Genomic DNA, 18,801 nt, shown 5'->3' on the forward strand with positions numbered 1-18,801 from the left:
CGTAAAATAAGCGAATATTTGTTTTTCTGGGTTTGCGAACAGCTGAAATCTCTGATTTGCGTTTAAAACATGTCGAATTTAAAACAACAGACGAAATGTTAAACTTAATATGTGATTTATGCAGGACGTACAGATGTTACAAAGGCGAACCATAGAAACAATAATCTGAGGGGCGTGGTCATGAGATGAAAACACAGGCGTAGCTCGTTCAACAATGGATTGTTAGTGCAGGTTCAATAAAATAAACTTCAGTGTCGCAATCCTACTGCATTTCCTCACTGCAAACTCTTAATATGCTTCATCGTGTCCTCATTTAAACAACGTTCAGCTTGGCTTTCCAACGAAAATACAAGTAAACTTATTATCTTACCAGGAAACAAAGTTTTGCTTTGAAACATCGACTGAAAATAACTGCACTTTCGCAAGTGTGACAGCAGCATTGTATGCTGGATAGAACAATTGAATTAAGTGAGTCATGCAGTGTAACGCGTTTCGACGCTACTTGCACCTTTCTATATTGCTTGTTACAGGGCATCGAACAAGCATCAAACCACCTCATTTACCACCTCATTTACTCCTTTATTTGACCACAAATGCAGCTGGTAAGTTTTGTAATCTTTGTTAAAGTTGACTGATAAGAACAACAGCTATTTTAGCTTTTACATTTGACCAAATCGCCTACGCAATATAAATCATTACATTCACATGTGATTCCCTTTGTTATTTTTTGACACGTGAATACGTGATACGATTAAGAAACTTGAGTTACTTATTTTAGATTCCACTAACAAGCTTGGTCAAACTGATAGAACCGGATGATTTGCATACGAATGCTGAGATCAACAAGTTGAGACCTTCGTATTTGGAGGTTCCTGTCTTGAATGGCGAAAGTGTTTATTGGTTCATTGCAAGTCATGTTGCTTGAGGTTGTACAAGCTGTGCAATGATGGATGTATAAGTAGTTGGAAAAATGCAAAAATTGTGCGTGTCATAATGAATTCAAGCGGAAATAAAAGAAAGAGAAAAGCACTTTTCGTCGCGCGCGGTCACGTGTGTTCCGCTTGATTGATCACACCACACAGAGAGGTGACGGTGGACATGCAATCGTGTAAGTTTGCTGAAACTAATATCTCCAATGTTCCAACAAAAGGCTTATGCTATGTTTAACAAATTATCGTACAGGTGATGACGAAGTTTTTCCTCTAATAAGACTGGAAAAAGACCACAAATAAAACCTGTGTGGTAATTTTGGTGTTCAAATTTTGGGGTGTCATGAAACACAATCAGAAACAACAGCCTTGAGCCACGTAAAATTTTTGTTTGCATAAATTTTCTATGTTACTGAAGCTTATATGTGGATTAAGTTTGGCAAAAAGTTTGTGACCCGGTGTTAAAGTATCTTCCGCGGTGACGTGATGTCGTAGAGATTTTATCGCTAAGTATGCGCAGGGGATTCCCCTTGGAGGTAGCGGTCATCTGCCATAGTTGAGTTCAATCTGCGTCATTTTCGCTCCAGTATGTCAGTTATTTTGAACATTGTTAAACTCTGACGCAATTTTTAACAACATGTAAATGTACTAGATATGGGGAAAACGTTTTTGTGGTCCAAGGAACAAGATTGTTATGTTTAGTGGCGACCTTGCTTGTCAGGTATCAAAAAATTACTGCGTAAGTAATGTTATATTTGTAAGGTCTCTATAATTTCCCCAACACTATATATTTCCCCTGGTTTATCTTCGGCATCAACATCAACATTGCTTAAGGTTTGTCCACGCTTTTATTCAAAGTTTTCTTTCTTTGCACGACTTCAACTGTTTTTTTACCGTAAGCGCGCTATGAAATGAAAATTAAAACACCTTCGGGTTTTGCTGGGCGAATATTCTGGTCGACATTGAAACGTGATCACGTGACAAAAACGCGACAATTCAAGGTTAACAGTTTGAACTTCTAAGACGTCGCCGATCGCTTTGGAAAGTAGTTTTAGAAAAGTCAACCGCGTTGTAATCTGATTAGTTTTGTTCTTGGATAATTGCGAAGCCCCTCCTGACGCCGCAAGCGTATATGGCGTGGCCTCGGGTCGTGAGTAGCGATTGGAAGGTTGTTAGCTCACTGTGTGTTTATATATGGGCGGGTGAACAATGGACCGACATGCAGTGGTCTACCTTCGCCTCTTGAAGATATCAACTGAGAAGATTTCTGTATCGTTCGTCGCTTGAAGGTAAGCTTATGCAATGGGGAAGTTGGTAGTGTTTTAAAGGGTGTAAACTTTGCGTACAATAAAGTTCAAGATATTGATGTAGTTTGGTTGCATAAGGCATGGAATAATGCAGGACAGTAAAAGTGTTTTATTGCCTTTTAACAAAAGTGTTTGTGTGAGGATAAATTCGTTCAACTTAAATCTCGTTCGCGTTGTTCTCATCCCTTCTATCAGGTTAACGAAAACACAATGCAAGCAAGCTTTATTTTTTTATGTTTAGTTTCAACTTATTAAGGATGAAATTTTTTCTTCTCTCAATTTCGCTCCTCGTCTGTGTCGCCAACACGTTGTCGGGTAAGTCCCCATTTATAGAATGAGGCCGTGTTATTTGCCGAGTAAATCCAAATGTTTGAAATGAAGTTTGAAATGAACCACTACAACTTCAAGCTTTAGCGAAATGTACGACTGTATTAAGTAATTAAGTGAGCGTTTATGCAATTTCAGAAGGACAAACTGCAGCCGAATGTTTCGCCGCATGTGAAGCTTCCACTGATTGCAGCTCAGTGGCGACCCCTAGCGACTTGTTGGTGAATCAAACTGAAGCTTGCGTCGAGTGTTTGAACGAAGAATGCGAAGGTAAGTGACGTCATATACAAGCGTTACGTGAACATTTGTATCAATGCATGGTAATAAAAAAATGTTTGTTGTGATTTTCACGAAGGAAAACACGCAGTGAATTATGTTAATTGTTTTGTTTAATCATGAGGTTTTCAGGCTTGGCAGCCCGGGCATTGTTTTGTTTAACGTATAGTGACGTTTTTATATCGTATTCTTTTTACGTAAACCGGACAAAATCAACTGAACATCAAAAATGTGTCAAACATTATTTTTGTAAAAAAACATGTTCAAATATACATGGTAAGGTCTAACGTCGCGTTGAATGTTTCAAAGATGATGATAAGGAGGAGGAGGAGGAGGAGGAGGATGGTTGCAACATATGTCGTACAGTGGACAAAGCCGAGTGTTACGTGGATGAAATGGGGGATGATTGTGAATCGTGCGTTGCTCCGTCTGCAGAGACCGAGGCTGGAATCAAAGCTTGCTACGATTGCTTGGAGGCATGCGAAGGTTGGGGGAGTTAGCAATCTGTCCAATTGTAACTTATGCACTTTGTAAACAGCGAGCATTATATGCGGTGTGGTCGTATTGTGACAAAAGAAATATGCTCATAAGTTGACTGGCAACGATGACAAACTCTAACAATATCACGTAAATATTTGCTTTCGGACAAAACATTTGACCTAAAAAGTTCACAAAATTTGAAAATAAAAAATATTGGTGTCAAAAAGGAGAATTTAAACAACTCACACAGGATCAGTGTGAAATGCTTTCTAACATGAAATATCATTGCAGAAGATGAAGAAGACGACGATGACGATGATAGGAAGTAGAGAAACGGTTTCTTCTTTCTCCCAACACAAACACTTTCCAAGACCTCCTGACGAAACGTTGGTTACAACAAACATTGTCGTAACTTAAGTGCCAGAAGAGCAAATAGTTGTCATACATTGCACTTTGTTAATGTTTCGGTGCAATTAATTCATTTTCGGTGCTTTATTCCGTGTACAATAAATGAGGTCTCATGTTTGGCACAACGATATTTTACAGCGATTTACGGCATGATGGACAAAGGTTAGGTCATGAGGCTTGAATCTGTTAAATCCCACATGTTGTTACTTTGCTACATCGCTCACATATTGAGGCTTTTGGGGTAAATTCCTGACAAACTTGTTCAAAAATTCAATTGAAAATTCAGAGTTGCAAAGCCCGAGAAGATGCAGATCTTAGATCTTATGGTGGTTTTGTATTGAAATATCACCATTCCCGGCATTACGGGATTAACGACCACTCGTTTGTTTCATTTACAAACAAACTTCGACAATATCGCACACTTTGACATTCCATATTACCACATTCTATATTAACAGGGCGAGTCTTCTTGTAGCTAAACCTAATATTATGATTCCCCACTCCCTCATAACCAGTCAAGCAAGTTCGAAAATAACGAAGAAGATAAACTTAACCGCGTACCCTTATACAGTTTTGGGTTAAGAACGTGAATTCGAAATTAATGCTGAATAATCGAACTTGGCATTTGCGAACGTGGGCCTTCTCATAAACATTCCGAACCTGTATGCAAAAACCACTGATTTTAAGTTAAATATGAAACAAACCAGGCATCTTTGAATATACAAGCGCAGAAACTTATAATGTCTTTAAGACGAAATATACATTTCTGATATAAATCATTTATCGATCTGCATTTTTTACACAGATATTTATGACACGGTTATCAATCTACAGTTTTTCAGGGTAGTTTGGTTAAAGCATAGTTTTTAAACCTCGCAAAATACAAACATTTCCCTCAAATAAATTTTGGCACTTAATAAACAGTAGGAGACCCTCATGCGGCAAATCAGTGTTATCGGTTGGATTTACCCGGGAAAGAACAAAATCACCATTATCTAAATACGCCTCATAAAATGTTACATTGCTTCAATGTCCAATCTGCTTGGACGAAGTAATATTGTATTTATTGGCGAAAAAATGTAACAAACCAAATTGTAAAACACGTTTGGAATTCGTGACGATCTTTATTTGATGGATGAAGCCAGTTTTATTTATCTCTGCGGTGGGAGGAGCGCCGTCTCGCGTATTCCATCCGCAGGTATTTAACCGATAAGGTGGAACTTGTGGTAGGAAATGGGTATATATATGGACGGGTGAAGGAGGCGAGAACGCATTCTGGTCGGGTTCGAACTTACGGAAGATTCCAACACGAAGAAGATTTCATTCTAAGGTATTTTGTTGTAAAAGTAAAAAGATTTAATTTGCGTGTGTTGGAAAATATTTTATCATAAAAATTTGTTGGTAAGAGTGGAAGGATAAGATTTAAGCAATTTTTAGCGTTACAAAATTAAATAAGATAAAACAACAGATATGTTGGACAAAAGCTATCGTGGACTTTGTGTCCATAAGTTTCTTTAGTTCTAAAAGTGTGCTTTTAGTTGACAACAATTTTGTTTTCTTGTTTAAAGTTTCAACAAATCCATGATGAAGGTTTTCATTTTCTCAGTTGTAATTCTTATATGCGTCGCGGGAACTTTCTCAGGTAAGTTTACTCACTCTATCCCGTCTCTTCTATTGCGTGGTAATCACCAGTACGCACCCATACCTTTGGATTCAAGTTAAGTTTAATCGAAACTCAAACTGAATCTTGGTGAGATTCGCCGCTGAATTTCATTCAAAAACCTAATACGCCTCAAGGACAAAAACACCGATCGGGGTTTTCCCAAATGAGGCACAAAGTCGGTATAATGCCAACAATGTTACTGTAAGATGTGTGATTGACAAAATGGATTAAATTGTCAAAAGAAACACAAATGGTAAACACAGGTCGTGAAAATCTTAACCAATTGTGTGGCTCTAGATGGACAAACCGAGGCTGAATGTCGCGATTCATGCGAAGTTTCCACTGCCTGCAGCTCAGTAGCGACACCTGACGACTTGGTGGCTGGACAATCTGAAGCTTGCACTGACTGTTTGTACGAAAAATGCCGGTGTAAGTGGCGCAAAGGGAATTTAGCATTTATAAAAACTGGTGCATGTTTTGTATAAAGGTAAACAATATCCAAAGTGGTTCGTACACGTTGTACGGTTTCCACAGTTTTTATTTAAATCCACGAAAAAGTGCAAAAATTTAAAGCCAATTTTATCCGTATGCACAGACTACGGAAATGAAAACGGAAGTGGAGGCGGAAGCGAAAGCGGAAGTGCAGCAACAAGGGGAAGGACATTTTACTATATGCTGATGATAGCGAAGTGTTACGTGGATGAAATGGGTGATGGATGTGGATCGTGCATTCCTCCATCAGAGCAAACTTTGATTGGAATCAATACTTGCTACTCCTGCATGTTGAATTGCGGAGGTTGGTGTGAAAAGCCTTGTTGATGCTTTATTAAAGCTTTGTATTTTTTTTAAATTATTATATATTCATATATTATAAGCAAAGTGGAGCCAATAATATGAATTTTGTGAGCTGGAAATATATAACCACTCTTTCCACATATAAGGTCTCATCAGTGCAGCTTGGTGTGACTTATGTAATTTATATTCATTGCTCGCAAACGTGGTGACAAAAACACATAAATCCTTGTTCAAAATGAAATAGATTCTCCGTAGACGAGGATTCCATTCAGGAGACGGACAACGTTGTTGTTGATTACGGGTTCTTTTTTTCTTTAGCGCAGAAAACCAATAAAAAGAAATTATTTGAGTTTGTTGTGTTACCTGAGAAACAATGTTTTTTGTCATAGAGCTTTTACAAAAATTTGTTTGGGAAACTTTCATCGTAGTAGGAATAAGTTTTCGAAAGCAAGAGAAGGATTTCGTTAAATTGCGCAAATTCATTTTGTAACAAAGGAAATAAATTTAATCAAAAAACGCGGCCACATTTGATATCTAACAATGTTTGGTAAAAATTTAGGCATTTACCACAGATTGTTTCCACATGATAAAATACACCAGACAAAATCCATTGCGTTATTGACATTTACCCCAACTTCACATTATGATTTTAGTCAAATCGAAAACACAAATATTCTGTTTATTCATCAGCAGAATTGGATCATTCACTGCCATCATGAACAGTTTCAATGTATAAGAACATAAAGAGAGCCGAAGTGGGTTTTTTTGAACAAGATTCGCCGCAGAATTTCATAGATAAACTCAATATGCCGCAGTGATTAAAAACACCGTTCGGGGTTTCACCAAATTAGGCATATTGCCTATAATGTTCTTCAATTTTAAATGTTACTAGAACAACTTTGTGTCCACGCTTCTGATTTTATAAAATATGTTTCGCTTTTTAATAAAGCATCTTCAGTTGTACAAATAACATAAACAGAAAAGACATAGTTAGATGCTAAAATGATAAAACGATAAAAACTGGTCGAACAGTAGAAACCTCTGGTGTTAACATACTGGACGACGCTCTGAGCAGGTGATACAAGTGACCTACTACAAAGTCGGTATAATGCCTACAATGTTACTGTAAGATGTGTGATTGACAAAATGGATTAAATTGCCAAAACAAACACAAATGGTAAACACAGTTCGAGAAAATCTTAACCAACTGTGTGCCTCTAGATGGACACGGCGAAGGTCAAACCGAGGCTGAATGTCGCGTTGCTTGCCAAGCTTCCACTAACTGCACCTCAGTAGCGACACCTGACGACTTGGTGGCTGGACAATCTGAAGCTTGCACTGACTGTTTGTACGAAAAATGCCGGTGTAAGTGGCGCAATGGGAATTTAGCATTTATAAAAACTGGTGCATGTTTTGTATTAAGGTAAACAATATCCAAAGTGGTTCGTACACGTTGTACAATTTCCAAAGTTTGAAATCCAGGAAAAAGTGCAAACTATTTTAGACAATTGTATCCGTATGCACAGACTACGGAAATGAAAACGGAAGTGGAGGCGGAAGCGGAAGCGGAAGTGCAGCAACAAGGGGAAGGACATTTTACTATATGCTGATGATAGCGAAGTGTTACGTGGATGAAATGGGTGATGGATGTGGATCGTGCATTCCTCCATCAGAGCAAACTTTGATTGGAATCAATACTTGCTACTCCTGCATGTTGAATTGCGGAGGTTGGTGTGAAAAGCCTTGTTAAAGCCTAATTGATGCTTTATTAAAGCTTTGTATTTTTTTTAAATTATTATATATTCATATATTATAAGCAAAGTGGAGCCAATAATATGAATTTTGTGAGCTGGAAATATATAACCACTGTTTCGACATATAAGGTCTCATCAGTGCAGCTTGGTGTGACTTATGTAATTCATATTCATTGCTCGCAAACGTGGTGACAAAAATCACATGAATCCTTGTTTAAAATGAAATAGATTCTCCGTAGACGAGGATTCCATTCAGGAGACGGACAACGTTGTTGTTGATTACGGGTTCTTTTTTTCTTTAGCGCAGAAAACCAATAAAAAGAAATTATTTGAGTTTGTTGTGTTGCATGAGAAACAATGTTTTTTGTCAAAGATGTTTTACAAAAATTTGTTTAGGAAACTTTCATCGTATTACGAATAATTTTTCGAAAGCAAAAGAAGTATTTCGTAAATTGCGCAAATTCATTTTGGAACAAAGGAAATAAATTTAATCAGAAAACGCAGCCACATTTAATATCTAAAAATGTTTGGTGAAAATTTAAGCATTTACCACAAATTGTTTCCACTTGATAAAATATACCAGACAAAATCCATTGCGTTATTGACTTCTACCCCAACTTCACATTATGATTTTAGAAGAAATCGAAAACACAAATATTCAGTTGATTCATCAGCAGAATTCAATCATTCACTGCCATCATGAACAGTTTCAATGTATAAGAACATAAAGAGGGCCGAAGTGGGTTTTGATGAACAAGATTCGCCGCAGAATTTTATCGATAAACTCAATATGCCGCAGTGATTAAAAACACCGATCGGGGTTTCACCAAATTAGGCATATTGCCTACAATGTTCTTCAATTTTAAATGTTACTAGAACAACTTTGTGTCCACGCTTCTGATTTTATAAAACGTTTTTCGCTTTTTAATAAAGCATCTTCAGTTGTACAAATAACATAAACAGAAAAGACATAGTTAGATGCTAAAATGATAAAACGATAAAAACTGGCCGAACAGTAGAAACCTCTGGTGTTAACATATTGCACGACGCTCTGAGCAGGTGATACAAGTGACCTACTACAAAGTCGGTATAATGCCTACAATGTTACTGTAAGATGTGTGATTGACAAAATGGATTTAATTGCCAAAACAAACATAGGTTGTAAACACAGTACGATAAAATATTAACCAATTGTGTGGCTCTAGATGGACAAACCGAGGCTGAATGTCGCGATTCATGCGAAGTTTCCACTGCCTGCAGCTCAGTAGCGACACCTGACGACTTGGTGGCTGGACAATCTGAAGCTTGCACTGACTGTTTGTACGAAAAATGCCGGTGTAAGTAGCGCAATGGGAATTTAGCATTTATAAAAACTGGTGCATGTTTTGTATAAAGGTAAACAATATCAAAAGTGGTTCGTACACGTTGTACGGTTTCCACAGTTTTTATTTAAATCCACGAAAAAGTGCAAAAATTTAGAGATAATTTTATCCGCATGCACAGACTACGGAAATGAAAACGGAAGTGGAGGCGGAAGCGGAAGCGGAAGTGCAGCAACAAGGGGAAGGACATTTTACTATATGCTGATGATAGCGAAGTGTTACGTGGATGAAATGGGTGATGGATGTGGATCGTGCATTCCTCCATCAGAGCAAACTTTGATTGGAATCAATACTTGCTACTCCTGCATGTTGAATTGCGGAGGTTGGTGTGAAAAGCCTTGTTAAAGCCTAATTGATGCTTTATTAAAGCTTTGTATTTTTTTTAAATTATTATATATTCATATATTATAAGCAAAGTGGAGCCAATAATATGAATTTTGTGAGCTGGAAATATATAACCACTGTTTCGACATATAAGGTCTCATCAGTGCAGCTTGGTGTGACTTATGTAATTCATATTCATTGCTCGCAAACGTGGTGACAAAAATCACATGAATCCTTGTTTAAAATGAAATAGATTCTCCGTAGACGAGGATTCCATTCAGGAGACGGACAACGTTGTTGTTGATTACGGGTTCTTTTTTTCTTTAGCGCAGAAAACCAATAAAAAGAAATTATTTGAGTTTGTTGTGTTACCTGAGAAACAATGTTTTTTGTCAAAGATGTTTTACAAAAATTTGTTTAGGAAACTTTCATCGTAGTAGGAATAATTTTTCGAAAGCAAAAGAAGTATTTCGTAAATTGCGCAAATTCATTTTGGAACAAAGGAAATAAATTTAATCAAAAAACGCGGCCACATTTGATATCTAACAATGTTTGGTAAAAATTTAAGCATTTACCACAGATTGTTTCCACTTGATAAAATATACCAGACAAAATCCATTGCGTTATTGACTTCTACCCCAACTTCACATTATGATTTTAGTCAAATCGAAAACACAAATATTCTGTTTATTCATCAGCAGAATTGGATCATTCACTGCCGTCATGAACAGTTTCAATGTATAAAAACATAAAGAGGGCTGAAGTGGGTTTTGATGAACAAGATTCGCCGCAGAATATCATCGATAAACTCTATATGCTGCAAGGACAAAAAACACCGATCGAGATTTCACCAAGTTAGGCATATTTCCTATAATGTTCTTCAATTTCAAATGTTACTAGAACAACTTTGTGTCCACGCTTCTGATTTTATAAAACATGTTTCGCTTTTTAATAAAGCATCTTCAGTTCTACAAATAACATAAACAGAAAAGACATAGTTAGATGCTAAAAATGATAAAACGATAAAACTGGCCGAACAGTAGAAACCTCTGGTGTTAACATACTGGACGACGCTCTAAGCAGGTGATACAAGTGACCTACTACAAAGTCGGTATAATGCCTACAATGTTACTGTAAGATGTGTGATTGACAAAATGGATTAAATTGCCAAAACAAACACAAGTTGTAAACACAGTTCGAGAAAATCTTAACCAACTGTGTGCCTCTAGATGGACAAGGTGAAGGTCAAACCGAGGCTGAATGTCGCGTTGCTTGCCAAGCTTCCACTAACTGCAGCTCAGTAGCGACACCTGACGACTTGGTGGCTGGACAATCTGAAGCTTGCACTGACTGTTTGTACGAAAAATGCCGGTGTAAGTAGCGCAAAGGGAATTTAGCATTTATAAAAAACTGGTGCATGTTTTGTATTAAGGTAAACAATATTAAAAGTGGTTCGTACACGTTGTATGATTTCCACAGTTTTTATTTAAATCCACGGAAAAGTGCAAAAATTTAGAGCCAATTTTATCCGTATGCACAGACTACGGAAATGAAAACGGAAGTGGAGGCGGAAGCGGAAGCGGAAGCGGAAGTGCAGCAACAAGGGGAAGGACATTTTACTATATGCTGATGATAGCGAAGTGTTACGTGGATGAAATAGGTGATGGATGTGGATCGTGCATTCCTCCATCAGAGCAAACTTTGATTGGAATCAATACTTGCTACTCCTGCATGTTGAATTGCGGAGGTTGGTGTGAAAAGCCTTGTTGAAGCCTAATTGATGCTTTATTAAAGCTTTGTATTTTTTTAAAATTATTATATATTCATATATTATAAGCAAAGTGGAGCCAATAATATGAATTTTGTGAGCTGAAAATATATAACCACTGTTTCGACATATAAGGTCTCATCAGTGCAGCTTGGTGTGACTTATGTAATTTATATTCATTGATCGCAAACGTGGTGACAAAAAACACATAAATCCTTGTTTAAAATGAAATAGATTCTCCGTAGACGAGGATTCCATTCAGGAGACGGACAACGTTGTTGTTGATTACGGGTTCTTTTTTTCTTTAGTGCTGAAAATCCAATAAAAAGAAATTATTTGAGTTTGTTGTGTTGCCTGAGAAACAATGTTTTTTGTCAGAGATGTTTTACAAAAATTTGTTTGGGAAACTTTCATCGTAGTAGGAATAATTTTTCGAAAGCAAAAGAAGTATTTCGTTAAATTGCGCAAATTCATTTTGGAACAAAGGAAATAAATTTAATCAAAAAACGCGGCCACATTTGATATCTAACAATGTTTGGTGAAAATTTAAGCATTTACCACAGATTGTTTCCACTTGATAAAATATACCAGACAAAATTCATTGCGTTATTGACTTCTACCCCAACTTCACATTATGATTTTAGATGAAATCGAAAACACAAATATTCTGTTCAGCAGAATTGGATCATTCACTGCCGTCATGAACAGTTTCAATGTATAAGAACATAAAGAGGGCTGAAGTGGGTTTTGATGAACAAGATTTGGATTGTTTCACCGACATTTGCCCACAATGTCAGACCGCTAATTTCTTGCAAAGGATCGAAGCTTGTCGTAAATGCAGCCAAGATTGCGCTGATCAGAACACGCGTAAGTTTCCATTTTTTCTGTACTTTTGCTTCCTTTAACTTGGTTCGCGCGGCTTCAATGTGGCCAATCAGCCGCTTGGTATTCAATGGTGTTATGGCCTCTTCTCTCACCCAATTCAGTTTTTCTATCTCATAAAATCGTGCTTTTACATAAATAAGAAAATACATTCATCGGACGAGAGGGTAGATGTGATGCAGGTCCTTTCCTTTAGATAATCGTAAACAACTTTTTGTAGAACCAGAAGTCGAACGTCAAACCATGGCAGAGTGTTTCGCTGCTTGTGAAGTTTCTCCTAAATGTAGCTTGGTGGTGACACCTAACGACCTTATCGTGAATCAGACGGAATCCTGTCAATCGTGCGTCAGGGGCGAATGCGATGGTAAGTGACGTAATATTAAGATTCAATAGAATTCAGTTTATTTTTGACATCATCCAAAGTGGAAGTGGGATCGGTTAAAGCCACTTTTTTGCCTCAAATAGCAATGCTGGCTGATTTTGTTTGCAAATAAACGAAAAATATAATACCAAGCAAAACCACCACAAGCCATATTTCGTGATAATTTAACACATAGCTAGAGTCGTATATGTCATAGCCTGGAGGGGCGACGTTAAATGTAATAGGTTGCAGGACAAACTAAACTTTTATCAGATTACGGAACATTTTGATAAATTTAATTTTGGGTAAATACAAGTAGCCCAGATGAAATATTAGACTTCAACAGTTTGACATAATATACTAAAATGCTAATTGGACTCGTGATGAGCTTGGGCTAAAACTGTATTTGTTTGCTTCCAAGACGCTGCCGACAGATACAGCGAGGAAAAAGTTGGAATCGATTGCGGGATTTGTGAGAAAGTAGATCAAGCTGATTGTTACGGAGCGGCGATGGATAAATAATGTGACGATTGTGCTTCGGCATCGGATGAGACGGAGGTTGGAGTGACGAATTGCTACGACTGTCTACACGCGTGCAAAGGTGAATAGATTGTTGTTTTTAATGCGGCTCTGACCACAAGCACCTAGGGAAGTCTCGACGAACCGCACGCGAAATGTTGCTTAAGCTGTGTTAAACCCCCAAGTCGAATGACAAAGCTTATTGTGATTTGTCTATAGTTAGCATTGTGCTAAACTGCTAACGTTTCGAACACTAATACTGCATTATCTGTGCGAACCATCCCAGTAACACAGGCTTTGTTTAACCAAATCTCGTGACACTTGCGAATATGCAGAGCAGTGACGTCACAATTTGTTATTGTCCCATCTGCAGCGTAGCGCTATGTTGATCCCACTGTCAAAAGAACAAAAGTTAAATTGTCCGAGCCATTGCAACGTGCATTACGCATTAATATTGGAAAATAATGATGTTTAGGCATAGCGCCCTCTATAAGTTCTTTTAGTTATAGAGGGCGCTATGTGTTTAGGGGTCGACAGAATAGGGGGAAACCCCGATGCTTTCTGAAGTTGAATCTTAAATGCTGAGAAATTTGATTTGACTGCGTAAAATAAAGTGACTTCTTTCAGAAATCCTAACCTTAGTTTGTATTTAGCTACGTTCGTTCTTTTGTTGATTTGAAGCAGCCGAAAGTTTAGAATCCGTTTCTTAAACTGTGGAGTTTTGCAATCTTAACAAGAACGGCGGCAGTTAAAGATTTTGACGTCTTTTGAATCTAAAAAAACTTGTGTTTAGGAGAAGACACCGATGATGCTTAAGGTTTCTAAGTAGACGATGGAGACGAATCTGATCATGACGATTCTTGTTGAGGAGACACGCCTCCACAGACCTGATCATAAAAATTAAACTTCCTTTTGTGCTTTTACTAACTGAATGTTACACCTTACAAGTAATGCAAATAAATAAGCAACGGTGCGTGACTGTTTTGTGGGAAAACCGCAGCGCAAAAGTCAATTTGAAGCCACAATATTACTCTTTTCATCAGACGCGGATTTAACCTAACTTGTCATAAACCACAGTCGCTGTTGATCACACCGCGTTTCCTTGCGTTCCAGTGAAAAGGAAAGTGATTTCTCAAGCGTTTTTCTGATACCATAGAAGACCCGGGTTTGGAAACAAAATTACGCAGCAAAGTTTACATTGGGTCGTTTACAAATTCCTTTTTGGCCAATGGCAAAATTAACAAAAACATCTTAAAAACAAATTTTGCATCACAATTGAGCACAAAAAACTGTAATTATATCACACTACAACATGACGAACAGACATTTTTTCATATGTAACGAATGCAACTTGTTGACAAAATAAACTCAATTTTCTTAAAAGTTTGTTTCGCATTTACTCAACCATTTATTTACCAATTCACGCCCAAAGCTGAACGTGCAACATTGCCAAATTGGTATATGTAAAAAAACTGAACGGATCCGCTAGTGGCGCTGTCTACTCTTATCGTGACCACGTTGTTGCAATGGCAGCTCGGGATTCGTGCTCAGGACATCCTGAGTTCAAATCCCGGTGTGGTAAAAAAAAAAAAAAAAATGGCAGCATTGGTCAAGCGCCCGACCCGTATACCAAGAAGAAAACCTGATCGGGATTCGTGGCCATGATAACCAGGGTTCAAATCCCGGTGTGGTAGAAAAAATAAAAAAAAATACGTAACAATACTCCAGGCAAAGCTGCAAGCCAAGTTATTATTTTAGTAGTTGACTTGGCATTTGACAAGTGTGCCGTGTATGATACCACAGGAAGTATGGATGTTAAGTCTTGGTTAATACTTTTGACCAGAGTCTGTAGATCAGTGGTGAGACTAACAAAAAATCACTAATCAAGACATTTCTTGTGATTAAACTTTTCACAAAATCCACCGAAATGATTTGGTAGTTTTTCAACTAGAGTTACAACAAAACGCACTAACAATGGACTAGCTGACTATACTTAAACTGCCCAAAACACGCTGAAAATCGTCCTAAAAACAGCCTGTGCATCTGTGTTCATTCAACCTTAACACTGGTACCCATACATGACCCATTGCATTGTTACACACAATTAACTCTGTTACGCAAAAGTTTGAGAAGGGCATTTCCCAAACAAGAAACTCTTTTCCACAGAAATACTGAGATAAAAAAATTTTTTTCAACAAAATGCAGTTCTTGTCAATTTTAAACGATTTCATTACTTACAAATAATTGCAAAGATACAAATCACTATTTATGGCACAATATTCAAACAAACCACTGATATTTTTGTTTAAGTAAAAACTGGAAATGAAAGTGTGGCAATGTGACGCCATAATGCCTACTGTTGTTTCTTATCTAAAACTCGTTGCAAATTGTTTTCACTTCTTTTAATCTTCTCCTTTCTTCTCTCTTCAGTTATGTCTGTTGCCATTCTGTAAGTTTGGATTGCTTTTTCAAACAAATCCATGCTTTCATTCAGTCGATTTGTTTCCATGCAAACAATACCAAGGTTGTTTAACAAGGCTCCGAACACATGATGCTTTGCTGAGTTTTCACCAAACTGTTTCCTCATCATTTCAAGTCCAAGTTTAATTGTTGATTCCCTCGACGAATAATCTCCGATTGAATATTGACTCCATTCAATCCAGAGCAAACACCACGCTTCACTTAAACATTGAAATTCTTCTTCCACGTTTTGAATATTTTGTATTTTGAGTCTCATCTGTTCCATCATTGGGATCACGTGACCACAAATTATTCGTTTGTTTGTTCGTTTTTTTAGAAGTTTTTGAACAAAATCTGATGTTTTCATCAAATCTTCGCATGTCAGCATCAAACCCCAAACACATTCCCTCACACCTTCCACCCCTCCCTCGTCATCGTGATGCCTTGAATAAAATTCACCTCCAAGTTCGTAAAATAAAATCGATTCCAAATATTTTCCCTCTTCTCTCTTTTTATCTCCAGTTGTTTCCAATTCTCCTGCAGTGACCCCAAGACCTTCAAGTGACCTTGAAAGTTTCCACCTTGTCTCGTCAGCTTCTTTGTATTTTTCATCTTTCAAAAGTTTCCGGTATTTTCCCATCAGCAATGTCGGACTGATGTTTTCATCTATCAAAAATAAAGTTAGGTTACGACCACAAACCACAATAATGTAGCTATCGTGATTCAACCGAAAACCAGGGATGTCAACGTTTTGGAGGCTGGAACAGAAATTATTAATAATTCGATTGTCGAGACTATGGTTATCCAAGTAAAAAGAGTGTTTAAACTAAAAGTGATTTGAGACTGACAGCGTCAACATCACCGTGGTAGGTCTACCCTTACATGTAACTTCTGCTTACGAACTGCCCTTCATGCATTTTAAGGCCAACAAATAAGTTTCTCAAGATTTCAGAAACAAAATCTTACCATGACTGTGAAGTGATTTAAATTTTTTCTCCAAATCCTCCTGCAAATAAAATATTTGTTGGTTAAAGTGAGGTGTCGGCAATGTTTTAAACGCTCCGTGTCAGTTTACAAATTTGATAAAAACGTCACCAACTTCGCGTGCCAACCAATATGCGCACAACAACATATGCCCCGCATTCGATATCACTGCCTCGTGCAATAAACAAGCGAGTTTTAATGAGAAAACCTTTTAAAATCCTGAACATTTAGTCCCTCAACCCTTCTTGTTAACGCAACACAATCCCGGACGGTGAGTAAAGTAATGGAGTATGAACTATTCAATTATTTTAAATTACTTGCATGGCATCTAAATATAACCAAATTAATCACGCATGTCAGGGGTTACAGAACCCTGGTACAGAGGTATAAGTTGTGCTTACGTCAGATGATACGTTTCATGAGCGCAAAAAACTGGAGTCAACTTTTGTAACCAAACAAGCCAAAGCTATTATGCTGTTAAGCTACGTTTCATGTTCGCAAAACACACGTCTACTTACATATGATAGACTTTGTATTCGTGGATCTTTCCATGTTGTGGTTCTGGTGTTGTGATCCAGAAAAAAAAACCTTCCACCTGGCGCCACCCTAAATTCACCACAAGGGTTAAAGTGGATGACGCGGAATGCCATGTTAAACTCTTACATAATGTCTTTTGTTGCAGCAATAAGTTTTGGAAATATTTTACCATGGCATCTGCGCCTACTATTGGTAAGCAGGGTTCTACGCCACAAACATGGCAATTCACTAAGATGACCAGCAGTACTGGATATTCACATGTTCAATTACATTGCATTTGTTTCAACAGGCTTAACATACACATGGTGGGCCTAAACATGAGTAAATCGTTTGTTACAGATGGTATAAAGTTTAGGACCTTTTTCACATAATTACTTGTTTTTATTCGCAGGGTATCTTTTAATAAAACGCATGACGAACGTTGGTCAGTTTTCGAATATAGGGCATCTCGGCACACAGTGTCCGGTTTCAATGGCTGTAGCCATGTACACTTGGATTAATAAATTAAGGACTGCTCTTTGTTAAGCTTATCTTTAGAAGTGGAAATACTTTTTTTCCCATCCTGCAGGTAATGGTTTGGGGGAATCACCTGTTGAAGGTTGTGAACTCCGAGAATTCTGATAAAAAAGAATAACTTGAGACACAAAATACAACAAAAAAAAGTTTTGAATTTGAATGAATTTGTGTTTACATTGAGTTCTTGTGTTGACTGGTAATAAAGTGTAACTGTTTTGTTTAAATCGTGCGTTGAAAGAAACTTTACACTACAGCGGGTGTCTGTCCTGCATATTGCGTTAACATATAAATATATATTAAATAAAGTTTTTATTATCCCATGTATGCATAGGTAAAGTTTCTGACATCACTCACATGTGTTGGTTTCTGCCAGGTGGATTTTTTGTTGACATGATCCACATAATACTTGCGATAGGATTTTTTGTCCACCCTGACTTCCCAACCATCTGGTAGATCCTCCCCACCCGTATTACCTGTGGCCATTGTTAATATTTTGATGTTAAAATGTGTCCTCAATTTCAAGTCTATATTGGAACATGCTGTGAATTTGTTGTTGCAATGTAATTTAATGAAAATACATGGGTAAATCCAAAATGAAAACATGAAATGAAAATTAAAGAAATAATAAAATGAAAATTTTTTCTGCTGTGGTCATGCTTTGTGGATTTGACATTACAATAAACAATGTATAAAAATATAAAGGCAAAATGTAGAAGCCGGAATATTAAAGGGTTGTTTATGTATTAGCAGTGTTGATGAGGCAACTTTGCATCAGTAACTTGTACCTTGTGGTTCCTGTATTTCCTCTTGTTCAACAAGATGACGTGGATTTAAGCCAGGAACTGGAGACGCTTGTCTGACGTCATCAGCACCTGATCTCAAGCCGGAGGATGACTGATCGTTCCTCAGATCATTACGCGACGACAAGGATGCACTGCTGGGTTCTACGAGCACAAAAACGAACAGTTGAAACTACTGGTTCACGTGAAAACCCGTGAAGTGGATCTCACTACCTATTTTTTGTGCTAGAGTTAAATGGTTGCTATCCAACAAGTCAGAACACAGTTTTTGAAACTACAGCATGATTAATGTGTCAGAAAACAAGGGAAATAACCAGTAGTTAAATGTG

The 18,801-nt window shown here is 37.5% G+C and overlaps 4 protein-coding genes across 4 annotated transcripts in view; 3 read left to right on the plus strand and 1 right to left on the minus strand.

Annotated features, from left to right (window-relative positions):
• Positions 1-5,012: 5,012 nt before the first annotated feature.
• Positions 5,013-8,272, plus strand: LOC145889565 (uncharacterized). Its single transcript, XM_082980544.1, has 5 exons — positions 5,013-5,057; positions 5,296-5,369; positions 7,407-7,550; positions 7,712-7,912; positions 8,168-8,272. The coding sequence occupies exons 2-5, from the start codon at positions 5,309-5,311 to the stop codon at positions 8,176-8,178; spliced, it is 417 nt and encodes a 138-aa protein (XP_082836670.1). The 5' UTR covers positions 5,013-5,057; positions 5,296-5,308; the 3' UTR covers positions 8,179-8,272.
• A 797-nt stretch (positions 8,273-9,069) lies between these two features.
• LOC145889042 (uncharacterized) lies at positions 9,070-10,003 on the plus strand. The gene is made up of 4 exons (XM_082979920.1): positions 9,070-9,097; positions 9,145-9,276; positions 9,443-9,643; positions 9,899-10,003. The coding sequence occupies exons 1-4, from the start codon at positions 9,070-9,072 to the stop codon at positions 9,907-9,909; spliced, it is 372 nt and encodes a 123-aa protein (XP_082836046.1). The 3' UTR covers positions 9,910-10,003.
• Positions 10,004-10,381: 378 nt separating this feature from the next.
• LOC145889044 (uncharacterized) lies at positions 10,382-11,740 on the plus strand. Its single transcript, XM_082979922.1, has 4 exons — positions 10,382-10,499; positions 10,875-11,018; positions 11,186-11,392; positions 11,648-11,740. The coding sequence occupies exons 1-4, from the start codon at positions 10,382-10,384 to the stop codon at positions 11,656-11,658; spliced, it is 480 nt and encodes a 159-aa protein (XP_082836048.1). The 3' UTR covers positions 11,659-11,740.
• A 3,607-nt stretch (positions 11,741-15,347) lies between these two features.
• LOC145889050 (uncharacterized) overlaps positions 15,348-18,801 on the minus strand; it is a 33,146-nt gene continuing 29,692 nt past the window's right edge. The window contains exons 8-13 of the mRNA XM_082979930.1: positions 18,458-18,616; positions 18,027-18,145; positions 17,706-17,773; positions 17,138-17,225; positions 16,602-16,641; positions 15,348-16,301 (exon numbers count right to left, since the gene is read on the minus strand). Of these exons, the coding sequence (XP_082836056.1) occupies positions 15,529-16,301; positions 16,602-16,641; positions 17,138-17,225; positions 17,706-17,773; positions 18,027-18,145; positions 18,458-18,616 (1,247 nt within the window). The 3' untranslated portion in view covers positions 15,348-15,528. The remainder of the gene's footprint in view (positions 16,302-16,601; positions 16,642-17,137; positions 17,226-17,705; positions 17,774-18,026; positions 18,146-18,457; positions 18,617-18,801) is intronic.

This window comes from Ascidia mentula, chromosome 2, assembly GCF_947561715.1.
Source record: "Ascidia mentula chromosome 2, kaAscMent1.1, whole genome shotgun sequence".
Lineage (NCBI taxonomy): Eukaryota > Metazoa > Chordata > Ascidiacea > Phlebobranchia > Ascidiidae > Ascidia > Ascidia mentula.